This window comes from Cygnus atratus, chromosome 2, assembly GCF_013377495.2.
Source record: "Cygnus atratus isolate AKBS03 ecotype Queensland, Australia chromosome 2, CAtr_DNAZoo_HiC_assembly, whole genome shotgun sequence".
Classification (NCBI taxonomy): Eukaryota; Metazoa; Chordata; class Aves; order Anseriformes; family Anatidae; genus Cygnus; species Cygnus atratus.
In genome coordinates, this window is record NC_066363.1 from 152,078,973 (window position 1) to 152,094,029 (window position 15,057).

Genomic DNA, 15,057 nt, shown 5'->3' on the forward strand with positions numbered 1-15,057 from the left:
CGTGAGATGAATTGTTCTGCAGAGATGCATGGGTTAAAGGATGATCACTGCTCTGGAATCTAGAGATCTACTCAGATGTAGATCTGTAGCTTGTAAATATTTAGAGCTATGTAATATGGTCCCAACACTAATTATTAAATCAATGGGCCTCAAATCCTTTAAAAATTTGTCTTCTGTGGCTATGTCAATACCAGTAAACTAACCTGGGCCAGGATACAGGCTCATGAACTATCCTGTGATCGCCCGGACTGTTCACTTGCTGGATTAATTTTGTCCTGTGCCAGCTGGCGCTGTCTCAGAGAATGCCCACACATTCAGGGAGTATCAGGGTGACATATTATTCCCAATAGTCTGTATACAAAGCTGGGAAGAAGGTAGTTTGATAGCAGTGTGCTACTTGCCTCCAGGAAGCAAAGCATGAATCAAAGTTATTTACTAACATAGACCAGCTCAAGTGTCTGAATCCTCCTTTAAAAGGAATTTTTATTTCACTCGCAGTTTTGATCACTTCACCTTCTTTTTGCAAGCACACAGCTCTGGGCTGTGGCTAAGAGGGTAGGAGGAGGGTACTTACTGCAGGAAGAGCAAAGAAAGACACTCCAATGAGAGAGAACGTAGCTGCAATCAGCCGGCCCTCCCATGTCTTGGGGGTCTTGTCACCATACCCAATCGTAGCAAGGGTGATCTGTGGGCAAAATGACCAGGCCTTCCCATAAGAAAAACAAAGCCAGCAACGTGTCTTTAAACATCACCATCAAACCTGTGTAACTCACTTAGCTCTATGGGTGCTCACACACAACTTCTTAAAACGGGATCTTTATGATGGACCAGACAATTTTTTTCATGGTATCCTAGTCCAGAGGCACTGCACCTGGGAGAATGGATTTAGTTTTAAATCAGCTGCCTCTCTAGGATACATTTGCTGAAAGGGAATTGATGTGGCACAAAGAGTGAGCCCACTGTCAATGCACAGTTAGGAATAGGACTTTTCTATTAACATTTTGCAGAGCTTTAACAACAAGTCAGAGCTACCTCTTCTTGAAGCCCCAGTCCCTACAAAGCAAAGATGATTTTGTGAGAACTTATTCGTTTCCTGCACATCAAATGAGCAGTGGTGCGAACCAGTACTCCACTCTTCATGAGAAGCAACAAGAACAAATGTATTAAGGGTCCCTCTTGCTCAGTATCCTACCACCCATGGAAATCCCTGACATATTCTTGAGAAATGCATATAAGACATAAACAAAGTGTTGATTATCCTTTACAGAGACATCTTTCTACCTTTTCACACTTGAATCCAGAGAAACCCTCTGTGGAAGGGTCTTGCTGTCTCTTTATAGACCTAACTTTCACGAATATCTATCTACAGTGGCCAAACCTATGCCGTGGTTTGCTAGACCTACAAAACAATCCTTTGGCCAGCTCTGCTTTAGCCATTTGCTGAGGGATGTAGCTCTCACAAGCAGGATACAGCTGTTGTGAGAACTAGGTCTCCCATAGGGACAGGCTCCGCCTGTGCAGTTATAGAAACCCTCCTCCTCTGAGAGACTTCCCAGAAGCCAGGAACACAGGTTGATTTCTGAAGAGGCTTTAAGCACCTAAGAGCCTTTGTCTGACTGAATATCAACAGGGATATCAATTCTGACAATTGGCTTTAGGGGTATCCTTACTATTGGTAATGTTATACCAATAACATTCACCCAAATTCAGCAGCACTTATACTGTGGCCCCTAACATCATCTCTTATTATATACAAAGTTTTTAAGATCATAAGATATTTTTGGAGTCACTTACCAGCCCCCACCACAATGCATCTGCATAGGTTTCAAACTCTTCCTTCATCTCCACGCCATTAGCATCCTTTTCAGGCACATCTTTTTCAACCAGATAAACAAGAAACGAGGATAGGATGAGCGTCAGGAACCCGATGTACCAAGCAGTGATGAGTTCCTGCAAATGAAACAGATGGACAATGGAGGGGTTGAAAACAGACTCAGTACCCACACTGGCAGAGTAAACGTCAGAAGAGGAGAGAAGCACTGGAGATAGCAGCAGAGCTGTCACTGCTGGCTTGGTCACAGTCCATGATCATCCTGGCTCAGCACTTGCTGGCAAAGTTGCAGTTCAGTGTAAAGCTGGGTTAAAAGTTTAGCTGCACTATGGCACAGGGTTCCGCAGGGCTCTGTCCCTGACCTTGAGTCTTCTTTGCTTTTAACAGTCATCCCCATTCCTACTGCCCCCAGGCTGGATTTGTCTTGTCTGGCCAATCAACAATTCTGCCCAATTTCCACCTCCAGAGTACCAAGGCTGCAGAATGCAGTTCCTTCTTTTTAGGCATATTAAAACAGATTTCAAGGTATGTTTTCAGCCTGGAATGATGCAATAAGAACACACCTTTAAAAATGTTGGTGTTAAAACAAAACCTGACCTTGTTTTGGAGGAACTGACTACAGTGGAGTGTGTGGCTAATCTCATTGAGGTGGGAGACTCAGTGAACCAAGTTACAATCCCAGAAATGTCTGAAACAGAGCAGAGGGTGTTCACAAGCAGCTAAAAATCAATATGCCACTTTCTTTCATCTTCTGAGAATGGCTCTTACCAAAGAAACTGTTGTAGCTGAGAATTTCATAATTGAGTCTTGAGATAAGTCAACTTCTTTGCTGATTTCTGGTGTGCAACCACAGAATGTAATTTGTTGGCTATCCTTGTTATCAAAATTGTTTCTTTACTGTCTTCCAGTGAAGCAAATTTCTCTCAACCTTTTCTTATCTCTCTCATTCACCTGAGGTCCAAAGGGTGGTGATGGGGAATAAATGAGGAACAATTGGAAAAAAATCCCACACTGTGAAGCCTTAAACATTTCTAGACAATGTCTTTGGCACGTATATTTCTTCTATGATCTCAGTTTCCTGAGAAACATTTTTGACATAAGTGTTTATGTGCCACCTGCCTTGTAGCAAGTTTGTACAGGGAAGAAACAGAAGTTGGTTTGAAATGAAGCAGGGTATCCCTATCAGCCACTACAAAAATGCAAAGCCTAATTATGCTGTGCCAGCTGGCATTTTAATTAAAAAAAAAATAAATGTCAGGAATGTCATTCATGGATAAGAAAAAACAGTATGTAGCACAGACTATATTCAGTTTTTCTACACCCAGTGCAGATGAGAAATCTCATCTACAGGTTTTTTATGCAGATAGTTTTTAACTTGTAATAGTGTTTGGTGAAAATGCAAGAGCACAATGTATCTGTCGGGTGTGAGACTGAATGTCTGACTATAGCATCAAGTTAGGCTGAGGAAAGATGATTTTAGAAATCCTGTCTGTCTGGATTCACACTGTGTGCATCTTTGTATTGTCTGACCCATGTTTCCAAAGAGAAATTATACCAGTAGCTCCTTCTGAAACCACATTTCTGCTAGCCAGCCTCTTTCCAACCTTCTGGAGTCCTGCTCCATCTGTTGATCAGGCAAGCCTGTGAAGCCACTGAAAATACGTTGCAACTACAGAGGCGTTTCTGCCAAAGATTTCAACATACTTTGCCATTAAAAGGATGTCCGTCCTCTTATTCTGTGTCATGACAAAATTCCTGTTGTAATGAGCATGGGAATGAACACTCAGTCTTGTCACTTCCCAACACCACTATTGAGTAGAGGAAGACAGAAATGGTTCATAGAATGGAAGAGGGAATAAAGCTGAAAAGGTGAAACAAAAGCTTGTGCTAGAAATAATCCCAAGGCATTGCTGCACCTGTGCTTCCCCTCTCTTCCACTTCAACATCTCTCTCCCAAGATGCAGGTGAGTCCTTCAAACTCCTCACTTACTTTGCTATGTGCACAAATGGCCGATCCCAAAAGCTTCCATGTGCCACCCCGCCTGTCCATTCGGAGCATCCTTAGGATCTGAAGGAAGCGGAGGCTTCTGAGAGATGTGGCCAGAACATTGCCCTGGTTCCCAACAGCAACCACTGGCACTGAAGCAATCAGCACAAAGATATCTGCAAGGTGAAAAGAACAACAAAGCCTGCCAATAAAAGTGGCCCCATCACCCACTTCTTAATCCCATCTGGTTGTGCTGCAAATTTCGCTAGACGAATCTTAAAGCTGCCTCAAAATGCCTCCTCATGCCAATTAAACAGATATCGGCACCTGCAGCACAGTCAGAGTCATGAACAGAACCCACCAGAGAGTCTTGTAATCTATTTACAGATCAATGAACTGAACTTGAGACACTGGCTGAGCTAGCTTAGGGATGCACAAAAACCGTATTATAATGTTGGCCAAAAAAAAAAAAAATCTTATGTCCTCCCTGGAAGGCCATAGTGAACACAGACTTATAGGTCAGCAGATAAGAAATTCAGTTTTTGATGGTGCATCTAGTATTCTCTTGGCTGAGTTTTCCCATTAAAATCTTTGTAAGCACTCAGTGCCAATTCACTGATCAACTGAAGAGGTCTGAAATGCAAATCACGTTGTTTCTTTTTGGTGGTTGTTGTTGCTGTTTTTTTTCTTTTCCTCTTGTTTCCTCCCACTTTTTGATCTTATACATGTACAAGTAAAAAGTGGTATCAAAAGACTTCAAACGTTCTCTGGGCACTCATTCTTTAAATTGTCTTCATATTTTATTTCCAGCCAAAAAAGTGGCACCAGATGGATTTCAGATTTATTCACTTTCAATTACTCTCAAAACAAACTTGTGCCAATAACAAATGAAGAGATGACATTAATAAATCCAGTGGGGTCTTTTCTGTTCTTTACTCAGATCTCAACGCAGATTCATTCTCAGAGTGAGATGGCACTTTTGTTGAGAAGGCACAAGGTAATGTCAATCCCACTTGCTCACACAAGCTCTACTGCTCTCACAATGCTCTTAGAAATACAAGTATTTATACAAAGGTGCCATTTTTATGCACCATCCATTTCAAGCTATCACAGATGCACGAAGAAAATTTGTTCCAATTTTCTCTATCATCTAGACCTACAAGATGAACAAAAGGGAAAGGGTAAGAGGATGGTACGTATTTGTATAACTGCAGCACCACAGGTCCTGAGAGTGCTATGTGATGCACAAATAACGACCAATAAGTTAGTTGGCCCCAATAGTATTAAAAAAAAATAAAAATAAGGGAGTCCTGGAAAAAACGAATGAATGTGGGTGTGCATGACAGGTGCTCAGGGCAGGGTGAGATCCTGTATGTTGGCTAGTTGGTTTGTGGACACAATGGCGAGTTTTAGAAGATTAAAAGGTGAATAATGAGTAGTTTTATGGATAGCTGTATGTGGTGCCTCCCAAGCTTGAAGGATAACATGGGAGAAATCACAAAGAAACCTTTTCGCAAATGTAGACCAATATTACGAAGGTAAAACACAAAAAGTGAGTATGAAAGGGGGCTGGGGAAGATGGCACAGGGTTGGGATCTGACGGGCTTTGAAACTGAAGGCAGATATTGTATGTTTTGGAACTAAAGAAAAAAGCTGTTGGGCTCAGGACAAGGAACATAGAATCATAGAATCATAGAGTATCCCGAGTTGGAAGGGACCCATAAGGATCATCAAGTCCGACTCCTGGCACCACACAGGTCTACCCAAAAGTTTAGACCATGTGACTAAGTGCACAGTCCAATATACATTTGAAGGGTAGACGTATCCATTTGCTCACATTGGCCTGCCACCCAAGAGTCTCTTGAATGAATTGCTATTGCCAGGTACTTCAAACAAGCACTCCATGCCAGACACAGCTCCTAGCACAAAGGGCTGGGGTGATTTCAGTGCTTTTTTTTTAATTGCCATTCACCAGTTCTTGTACACCCTCCCAACCTGGCTCAGAAGTAAAAGGACATAATGAGGAAAACAGTAGTAGAGGGTGTATGCCTACCCAGCATGCACAGAGGCTTTCTGGCAAATTTGAGTCTCCCCCTCCATCCTTTGTAGCGACAGCAACACCCAGCAGCCCAGATTCTTAAGGCAAACTCTGCTCCAAAGATGAAAATGGCAAAAGTTTCCTGTATTAAAGATACAAATGAGATCGTTATACTCGCAACAACTTTTTAGTAACCCTGCACACATGGAGATAGCTGAAGCAAGAAGATGAGGTGCAAGTGTTGAGAGAGAGAGAGGAAGGAAGGAAGTAGGAAAGAGAATGTAGATTGATGAGGGTCAAGCCAAAGTGGGACATAGCTTTACAACCTGATAAACAATCTGTGTAAAGGACGTGCCTCTGTGGTTGGGTAAATGTTGAAGTGCATACCCTGCCCTGACAGAAGGGCCATTACTTCAAAACAAAAACCAACCAACCAACCAACCAAACAAACAAAAAACAAACAAACAAACAAAAAAACTTGCCATTCCATACGAAATAAGAACACGTGACTGAAAAGCTCCCTGTGCACTGCACACCTATACCCAGTTACCCACCAGCATGCAGCTATGGGTAGAGAGAGAGGGACAGGAGCAAGTATATTCACATGGTCATATTTAAGGCAATAATAAAGGTATATATAAGACAAATTTAAGGCTTATATTACCCCCTTAAGTTTATCATGCACAGAAAAATAGGATTTTCTTATGGGATGCTTAAGGGATGGGGATATTTTCAACTCTTTTAAGTGTCAGGAGAAACTGGGAATGAGAGAAATTCTCTGAGGTGCTCAGTGGAGATGGCCCAAGGGCATTGTGGGGCCTCTGAATAGCTGACAAGGAAGAAAGGGGGATTTTCCCTGATACTTATACCCACAGTTGCTGGGTGCTTCGGAAAAATCACAGAAAGCCATGTGAAAGCAGGCAGAGGAGAAGAAAAATTGTTTCAGGCTTTCTCAAATGTGAATAGTTAGGTCAGAGCAGGGTAACAGGGACCAAGAGCGAGATTCACATACCCTAGGGGATGAAGGTGTTTTCATACGGGTACTTTTTGAGAAGAAACATGCAAGTGGAAATCACCTTTGAAGCCTCTTGGTGTTTAATTCTTATCCACACCTACATGTCTCTGGGGTACAAGGGGAAATGGAAACTGAGATCCCAGAACTACTGTTGCTGGGCAGTTCCCCTAGGGATGCTTTTCTACAAGACCAGACTAAGTGAGGCAGACTGCTCTCTATTTCATGATAGCCACAGGAGCAGAGGAAATTTGTTAGGGTAATTTTTATAAAATGATTAATATGTCATTTTTATACTTAGTGGGCTTTTCCTACTTTTTTTCTCCTTTTGCCAAGTGGGAGGAATATAAAAATGACGTTGACTGTGAATTCTAACATTTATAAAATAAGCACACTGGAAACTCAAGAGCAAGGAATAAATTTTCTTCAAATCCATTTTCTCTCTTTCATGGATACTAAACAGAGACACTGCTGGCAACAATTTCAGTTATGCTACTATCAGGCACGAATTTAAGTCCAATTCTGACAAACTCCTCTGCAAGAGATGCTGTGATTTACAGAATATTATAGAATAAATCAAAATTATTGAGAGATCCCAAAAAAATGTTTTTTCAAAAATGCTCAGTTCTGGCCTGGTCAATGGGAAACTTATTGGTCCTCCAGTGAGAGAACTGTTGGGTACCTGCTGAAAATTCATTATTTAAAAGTTTCAGGCTTGTGTTTTTCCTCCTGCCTTTCTTCATTTTTACTCGTTCAGTGTAAACTGCACACTTACATATTCTCTGTACCCTTATATATTCTCCAGTATATAAGGGTACAGTCTCTGTGTCAGGACTGACGGAAGACATTTTACTGCATGCAGAGCAAATTTTCATCACTGCTGAAGGAACAGATTTGCACTGAAGGACATTAGCAGGGTGACGCACTGGCCACAGACTACTTACCAACAAGAGGAGCCAGTCTCCTGAAACAGTTTCATATTCCTTGAAAGTTGTCAGGACAGCTAAGATCAAACACCCCAAGACAATCAGAAACCTGGAGTGAAAAAAAAGAAGAAAACAGGACATTGCTATTGCTCTGTATTTGCATGGGAGATATTGCCTACAAAGTCCTAGATGAAGGCCTTCAGGAGGTGTCTCCTTCACCTCGGGTGAGCAGTGGGGTGAGCTCTCATGAAGATCAAGGGGAACTTGGAAGTCCTGGCAAAATCATGAGAAGTTCCTAAATCAGAATAGCCCACCAAAACACACATTAATTAACTCTGTTGCATTCTTCACAAAGAAAATAGATAATATTGCATTTTAGGACAGGATTATATGATATGTAATACTCAGGAGGTCTATTCCAAGCTGATGTGCTGTGTGCTTCATAAAATGGCACTGCAGTTACAGAGAAATAAATCTACTTGGCACATGCTGAGACCTGAGAAACAGTAAATGCTTCAATAAAATGCAGCACTGGGACAAACCTTCCCTTGAAAATAACACTGCTTTTCTTTTTCCTTCTCTTTTTGCACTCATTTTTATGTAGATGAAAAGATGAAAAGGCTTGACAAAGAAAAAATAGAGAGGGCAAAGTTCTGCTCTCCAGTAAACCCAGTACGTGATAAATCACTGCCCCTGCACTATTGTCTGTGAGGCCCTAGAACACAGAGATCTGTCAGAAAATTTAACTCCCACAGCTGGTAAATCCAATCTAGTCCAATCTAAAGTCATGTTGATCTGCTTTATAAAACTATTCCCAGGTTCAAGCTATTCAAAATCTTTTATACATAAAGAAGTAAGAAAAATCAAGGGAGTCTCGTAAGTGATTGCTGTGAAGCAGAGTGGGGGAAGCTCATATTCTAGTACTTTATGTACCCAGATCATGGGCATTTGAACATGTTCCAAAACCTGATCCACAGGAACAGAGGCGCAGGTGGCCATGGAAATATTTCAGAGCTTAGTGAATAAATTGGAAGGATATCTCCGTAAAAGCTCTGGATCCTTGACTAGGAATCATCAAAGAAATGATAGACGTTAAGCATTGAAATCATCCAGGGGGTGGAAAAACAAAACCAAAACAACAACAACAACAGCAACAAAACTTGTTAAGACTTGAACTAAATGTGTGTAATCCCTGTTCTGAATTTCAATCTGATACCTAAAGTGTTATTTCATTTCTTGCTGAATAAATCCCTGTTTTCTTTCACTGGGTGAAATGTCCAGAGTCCATAGTCTGGGGCTTGGAGGCAGGGGGAATGATGGCCATATGGAAAGGAGGCTCAGCTCAAAGATGTATGTCCTCTAAACTGTCTTGGGGATTTGTTTCCTTTGTGTATGGGGAAACCTAGGGCTAAAAGAGCATATTCTGACAATTTATAGAGTTTCTGCAGATGGAACAGATGGAGAGAGGCAAGCTCCAGGTATCTCTCCCTGCCTTTTGGGGAGGCATTTCCTCTAAACACCATTAATTAGTGCCTTCATGCAAGGAACGGGCAACAGTGAAACACCTCACAGCAAACCCTGAAAGATTACATTGCTGCTGCTTTCCTAGCCTTGAGCCTTGTTCAGACTGAAGTTTCCTATGCCAGGATAATCACCTGGAAAATTTCAGATCAGCCATTTTGAACAAGGTTAGAACCAACCTAAATGAATTTGCTCATGGTAACTGATTCTGGATTTCTTTGACAAGTTTTGCCTTCTCCCACTCACCAGCCATGCTCTAGAGCAAGGATTATGTTTTTGGTAGGAAACAGTCCAAAATGTGTATTTTGCCATTAACCTGCAGTGACACACATGCCATAATCAAGGCTTTAAGCAGTTAACTTAGGACCTCTGCGATGTTCCTGTCACACTTGCTTTGTCACACCATAACTTGCTGTCCTCATCTTGAAATTAGTCAAGACCCACAAGCCAAATACACTACACCTCCCTGAGCAAAATGGTGAGAACTCAACCTAGAAAATGTGATTCCTTCAATCAGCTATAAATCAGCTGTGATTTGCCAAATTACAGCCATTACAGTGGCACCATCACTGATTCTCCATTTGAAAGCTTGAGCTTGAGCTTCATGATGCTTTCCATTACAGCCATTTCTTTACACCATGTGGAAATTCAGTCACCCATCAGCTCACAAGTATCACTTAAATGATTTAATGAAAGGCAAATAACACTGAAAACAGTCCAAGGAAATTACATCATCAGCTACTTAAGACATGAATTTACGGTATCATGAAATAGAACAGTACTGTCACATAAAGATGATGTGCCGATTTTTGTCCAAAAGGAATACAGAAGATAATTCAGTAGAGAACCTGATCTAGTGGGTGGCATCCCTGCCCATGGCAGGGGGGTTGGAACTAGATGATCTTTAAGGTCCCTTCCAACCCAAACCATTCTGTGATTCTATCATTCAATTAAATAATCTGCCTAAAAATGCCTGCGGTTTTACCACTAGAGGGTATCGGTGCTCCATAAACCAGACAGATCCTGCTCGTTCCTGTTTTACCCCCCATGACACAAACACATTGCAGGTGGCGTTCAGGTGATTGTACCCCTGTATTCGATGTGCAAGAAAATGAATCTCGCAGCGGTGAAAAAGCTTGTTCTTGTTCACTAAAAAACAACAACAACAAACCACAAATATTGGCCTGAATGGGCCAGGGGCACTTCTTGCTTAATCATTCTGTGCAGCACAGCCCATGCTGCAGGTTCTGCTGCTCCAAGTGAGAGCCCACCTTCAAAAACAGATCGTGGAGGATAAAAAAGGAAAACGAGGGTGGGAGGGTGGGACTGGAGATCACAAGTCACCATGAGTGATTTCAAGGATGAATCCCAGTAGGGACATGGTTTAACCCCCTGTCTGTAAAAATTTTCTGAATGCAGCCCAGCAGTGTGCCTGCTGAGATGCAACTTCTGGGCAGGAACCACAGTCTCCCCAAAACTCACAGCCCACAAAGCCAGGCTACTGCTCCTTCCTGCAGTAATCTGGGGTGCAGTGATGAAAAGGCTGTGCTGGGGCACGTAATTGTAATCCATCTTGGAAGCATCAGATATCCTCCTACCTCACTGCTTCTGAAGGATAAACACCCACTGCAAGTTAATCAAATCACATCTCAGCAGTCCTCATTTAGCATCTGAAATGATGACCATGTTCAGAGCACATTGTGAATTTTAATCTCCATTGATGCTATGCAACCCATCACTTCCCTGCAGCCTGTCCTGTTTCTTTCAGATCTTGGTGTTTACAAAGTCCAGAACTATTCTTAAGTCCTTTTTATAGAAGATGTTACATGTGTATTTATTTATTTATTTATTTTCCATTCTCTGTTGCTCAGCAAAAATGGCAACAAGGTTCACCTTCACCAACTGCCAACTACACCTTTTTTTTTTTTTTTTTTCTCATATGATGATGGCCTAGTGATCAGAAAAACTCAGACTTGCTTGACCATCACTGAGCCTATACAGTCCCATGGAAATAGGACAATAGCTGAGTCTGTACTGTCTAATCTCATAGTTTAGAGGCAACACCGTGAGTCTGACTGTAAAGTCATAAGGGGCAAATCACAGCAAAAGAAACAGTGCTGAAATCACAGGGGATGTGCAGAGAAGAGGCTAACAGTGACCTGGGAAATCAATGGGCAGAAAGGGAATCTGAAACTTACAGTTATAATGACACCATCCAAGAGACATATAGCACTAAGGGTTAGAAGAAAGAAATGCAGTAAAAGTCAAGGTTTAGCAATGAAAATTGAGTCCTGTTAAGCCTAAACTTTCTAATAACAGCATTTCAACAGGTGGCAGTCTGTACCTCTAGATTGTAATTTAGATATGCTAAATGAGGGTCTTAATTCACTTCTTCAGTTTTCAAAATTAACCTTGCTATCATTTTACATATTTTTTCACAGACCATTAAATTATACCTATTTGCAGTATTATTCCTAAAATCTTGATTATTTTGTTGTATGTGTAAGTTATAGACCACCAAATGGTGGTGCTCTTTTGTCACTGTCACAACCAATATGCTATTCTTGGTAATAAATGTTCTTGCTATTGGGAATCACATTTAACACTCATATTTTCAAATCACACTATTTTGAGTTATTAAAGAGTATTCCAAAAACAATACATATTTCTTCCAGGAAAGAACAAGTAATTTATGACCATGCTAGATCATTAAACTAATGCTTCTTGGATGAACATCACAGATTGTTTTGTTGATAAATTTTGATTTCTTTTAATGTTTCATATTCTTTGAATGTTTCTTCCATAACTGCTTTCATATGAAGTCAACATAATGCAGATCTAGCTGAGAATTTTTATATTTTCACCATACATAGGTTCTTGTCATGTATCCTGTTCAGCATATCTTCCTTCAAATTTTAGGAGCAGATCACATAGTAATTTGCTTATAATTTATTCCAAAACTTAGCAGTTCTTTTGAAGCTGTCATGAGGACTAGATACATCATAGGCAGGTCAAACAGTATTTGCATCTGCCATCATTTTAGCAATTTTTTGTCCTATGTGAAGACCCTTGCCATTACATCACAATCTGTCTGCAAGAATTTTCTTGAGTGTATACTTACATGCAATATTAATTTGATTTTTTTATAGCTTTATGTTATTATATATGTTCCTCAAGCTAACTGTTACATTGATGGAGTCCTGATCTTCGATAGTATCATCACCTATAGTGGCATATATAATAGGACTCACTGTGGACATCAGCAATCAAATTCCTCAAGTAGACTTACAGTTAATAGAGAGAGACATATGCTTCTAATGTACAACTCATCTTGCTTTTAAGTAGACAGCTCAAGCTGGTCAGATGTACCTACAGAGACAATTTCTTCCCTAGATCTGTAAGGAAACCCTCTAGTGACTCATTCTGATGTGAGGTGGTCAAACACTGGAAGAGGTGTCCTAGAGAGGTGGTTGATGCTCCATGCCTGTCCTCACTAATGTGCTTTAACTTTTGGTTAGTCCTGAAGAGGTCAGGCAATTGGACTAGATGGTCTCTGAAGGTCCTCTCCAACTGAACTATTCTATTCTATTCTATTCTATTCTATTCTATTCTACGCTACGCTATGCTACGCTACTCTACGCTACTCTACTCTATGCTACTCTACGCTACTCTATTCTATTCTACTCTACTCTACTCCATTCTATTTTAATTCTTCCAGTACCTAATGGGGGCTTACAGAAAAGCTGGGGAGGGACTCTTTATCAGGGAGTGTAGTGATAGGACAAGGCGTAATGGCTTTAAACTAAAAGAGAGGAGATTTAGATTGATATAAAGAAGAAATTATTTACACTGAGGGTGGTGAGGCCCTGAAACACGTTGTCCAGAGAAGCTGTGGGTGCCCCATCCCTGGAGGCGTTCAAGGCCAGGTAGAACAGGATTCTGGGCAACCTGATCTAGTGGGTAGCAGCCCTGCCTATGGCAGGTGATCTTTAAGGTCCCTACCAACCCAAACTATTCTATGATTCTATTCTATGGAAATGTTTACTGTGTAAATTAGCTGAATGCTACCCTTGATGTTCAGCACTGTTTTGGATTTAATTACAAATCCTATATTTTAATAATGTTTATATGCTTTTAGTACTGAAGGAATTAGCCTACTAGCTTTACCAATCCACTTCTTACACGATCAGATATCTCTGAAGTCCCTTGCTGCAACTTTTGGTATTATATTTACATGTGGTCCAGAATCCCACTTGCAAGATTATAATCCAGGCTCTGGGCAGGACAGCTTCTTGAACAACTACTACTAAGATATCCCCTTCAGTGGAACAGTGCATAGACTTGTATTTGCTTTTGCATCTTCAGTACCATTTCTTGCAAAGCCATTGGAATTTCCTGTCTCCAAATGTTCACTTGAATCTGAGATGGTTCTGCTTTGCTACATTTGGTCCTTTCTTGTTTTCCCTTAAAACTTGTGAACTAGTTTCATTATGTTCTGCCACCTGGTAAATGCTAATGGATTTCTCTGAGATCACATCATGAAAATCCGGCAGAGTTTTGCATGATTTTTTGTTTTTTTTTTGTTTGTTTATGGTTCCCAATACAATATGGTCCTTAAACCAGGGTTCCTACAAGCTTTCCTAAATTTCATATTGGAAGAATCTTTTTCACTTCAATTATGGCTTTGGCCCATAAGGATTAAAATGAGATCTTTTCTCACACTTCTTTCAGTTTCTCCTTATTTCCACCCACCGTCCTTTTCTCTGCATCCAAATTTCAGCTTTCACAGAACATCTGCAGTATCCTACACTGATTGTTTTATGGTTGTTAATGAGAGGCTTGAGTTGGGATGTTTAATGCTAAAGAAAAAAAAAAAGTAATTATAGTAATTAAATATTTGAGAAAAAATCTTCAGAGAGAAGGGAATGCACATCAGACTTTCACAGAGGTGGGAAAACTCACTATTTAATTTTTCAGTTCTCGCATCTATTCCATTTCTCTTTCACTGCATCTATCAATTTTGCTGAATACACATGCATGTCCACAGCTCTGTGCAGGAACCCCTGGTCCAATGCCATCAGAGAGCAAGAACAGGGTAAAAATGCCACATTCAACAGGCTAAATTGCACTCTTGCTATACTGTGATGGCAGAGACAAGGGAAGATTCTCTACATATATCAGGAGGAAACCCTGGGAAGCAAGGAGAAATCCCCAAAGGGTTCCTAGTCTCAATGGCACACTAACAGATTCAGGAGGCAATAAGTAGGAGCCCAGAATGACATCAGTCTACTGGTAACAGAAGGGAAGACCATTATCAGTAGAAAACTGAGTCAGGAAACCTTTATTCACACCTAAGCAGCCTTTTGTGTCCTTGGGTTCTGCATTGGCAGGAATTCCTGTGAATGGTTTTCATTGCCGTTTTCCTAACTTTGGAAAGTTTTTAAAGAGCAAGATCTGCGAAAGGAAAGCTGTGCTTCACATAAACGCATTTAAGGTGCTAAAGAACAGCTTTTAAGTCAGATGGTTCCTTCTTTCCTCCAAGCCAAGAGCCTGGTTAAGGCCTCCTCTTTTTGTTGCCTTTTCTTCTTGTCCACTGCTAAAAAGACTTTTCTTTGATACCCTTTTAATTCACCATTGACAGTTTTCTTAAGGAGTCTGGCATGCTCATACAAAACATTTTGGGTCAGCAACATCAGATATCATGAACACCACCATCATGAATTTTCTGCTCTAGGAGATATT

General features: G+C 40.8%; 1 protein-coding gene across 1 annotated transcript in view; it reads right to left on the reverse strand.

Moving 5' to 3' along the window:
* Positions 1-15,057, reverse strand: part of KCNQ3 (potassium voltage-gated channel subfamily Q member 3) — a 191,171-nt gene that overhangs the window by 23,689 nt on the left and 152,425 nt on the right. Inside the window, exons 2-6 of the mRNA XM_035556250.1 lie at positions 7,813-7,903; positions 5,872-5,998; positions 3,822-3,994; positions 1,795-1,950; positions 575-685 (exon numbers count right to left, since the gene is read on the reverse strand). Of these exons, the coding sequence (XP_035412143.1) occupies positions 575-685; positions 1,795-1,950; positions 3,822-3,994; positions 5,872-5,998; positions 7,813-7,903 (658 nt within the window). The remainder of the gene's footprint in view (positions 1-574; positions 686-1,794; positions 1,951-3,821; positions 3,995-5,871; positions 5,999-7,812; positions 7,904-15,057) is intronic.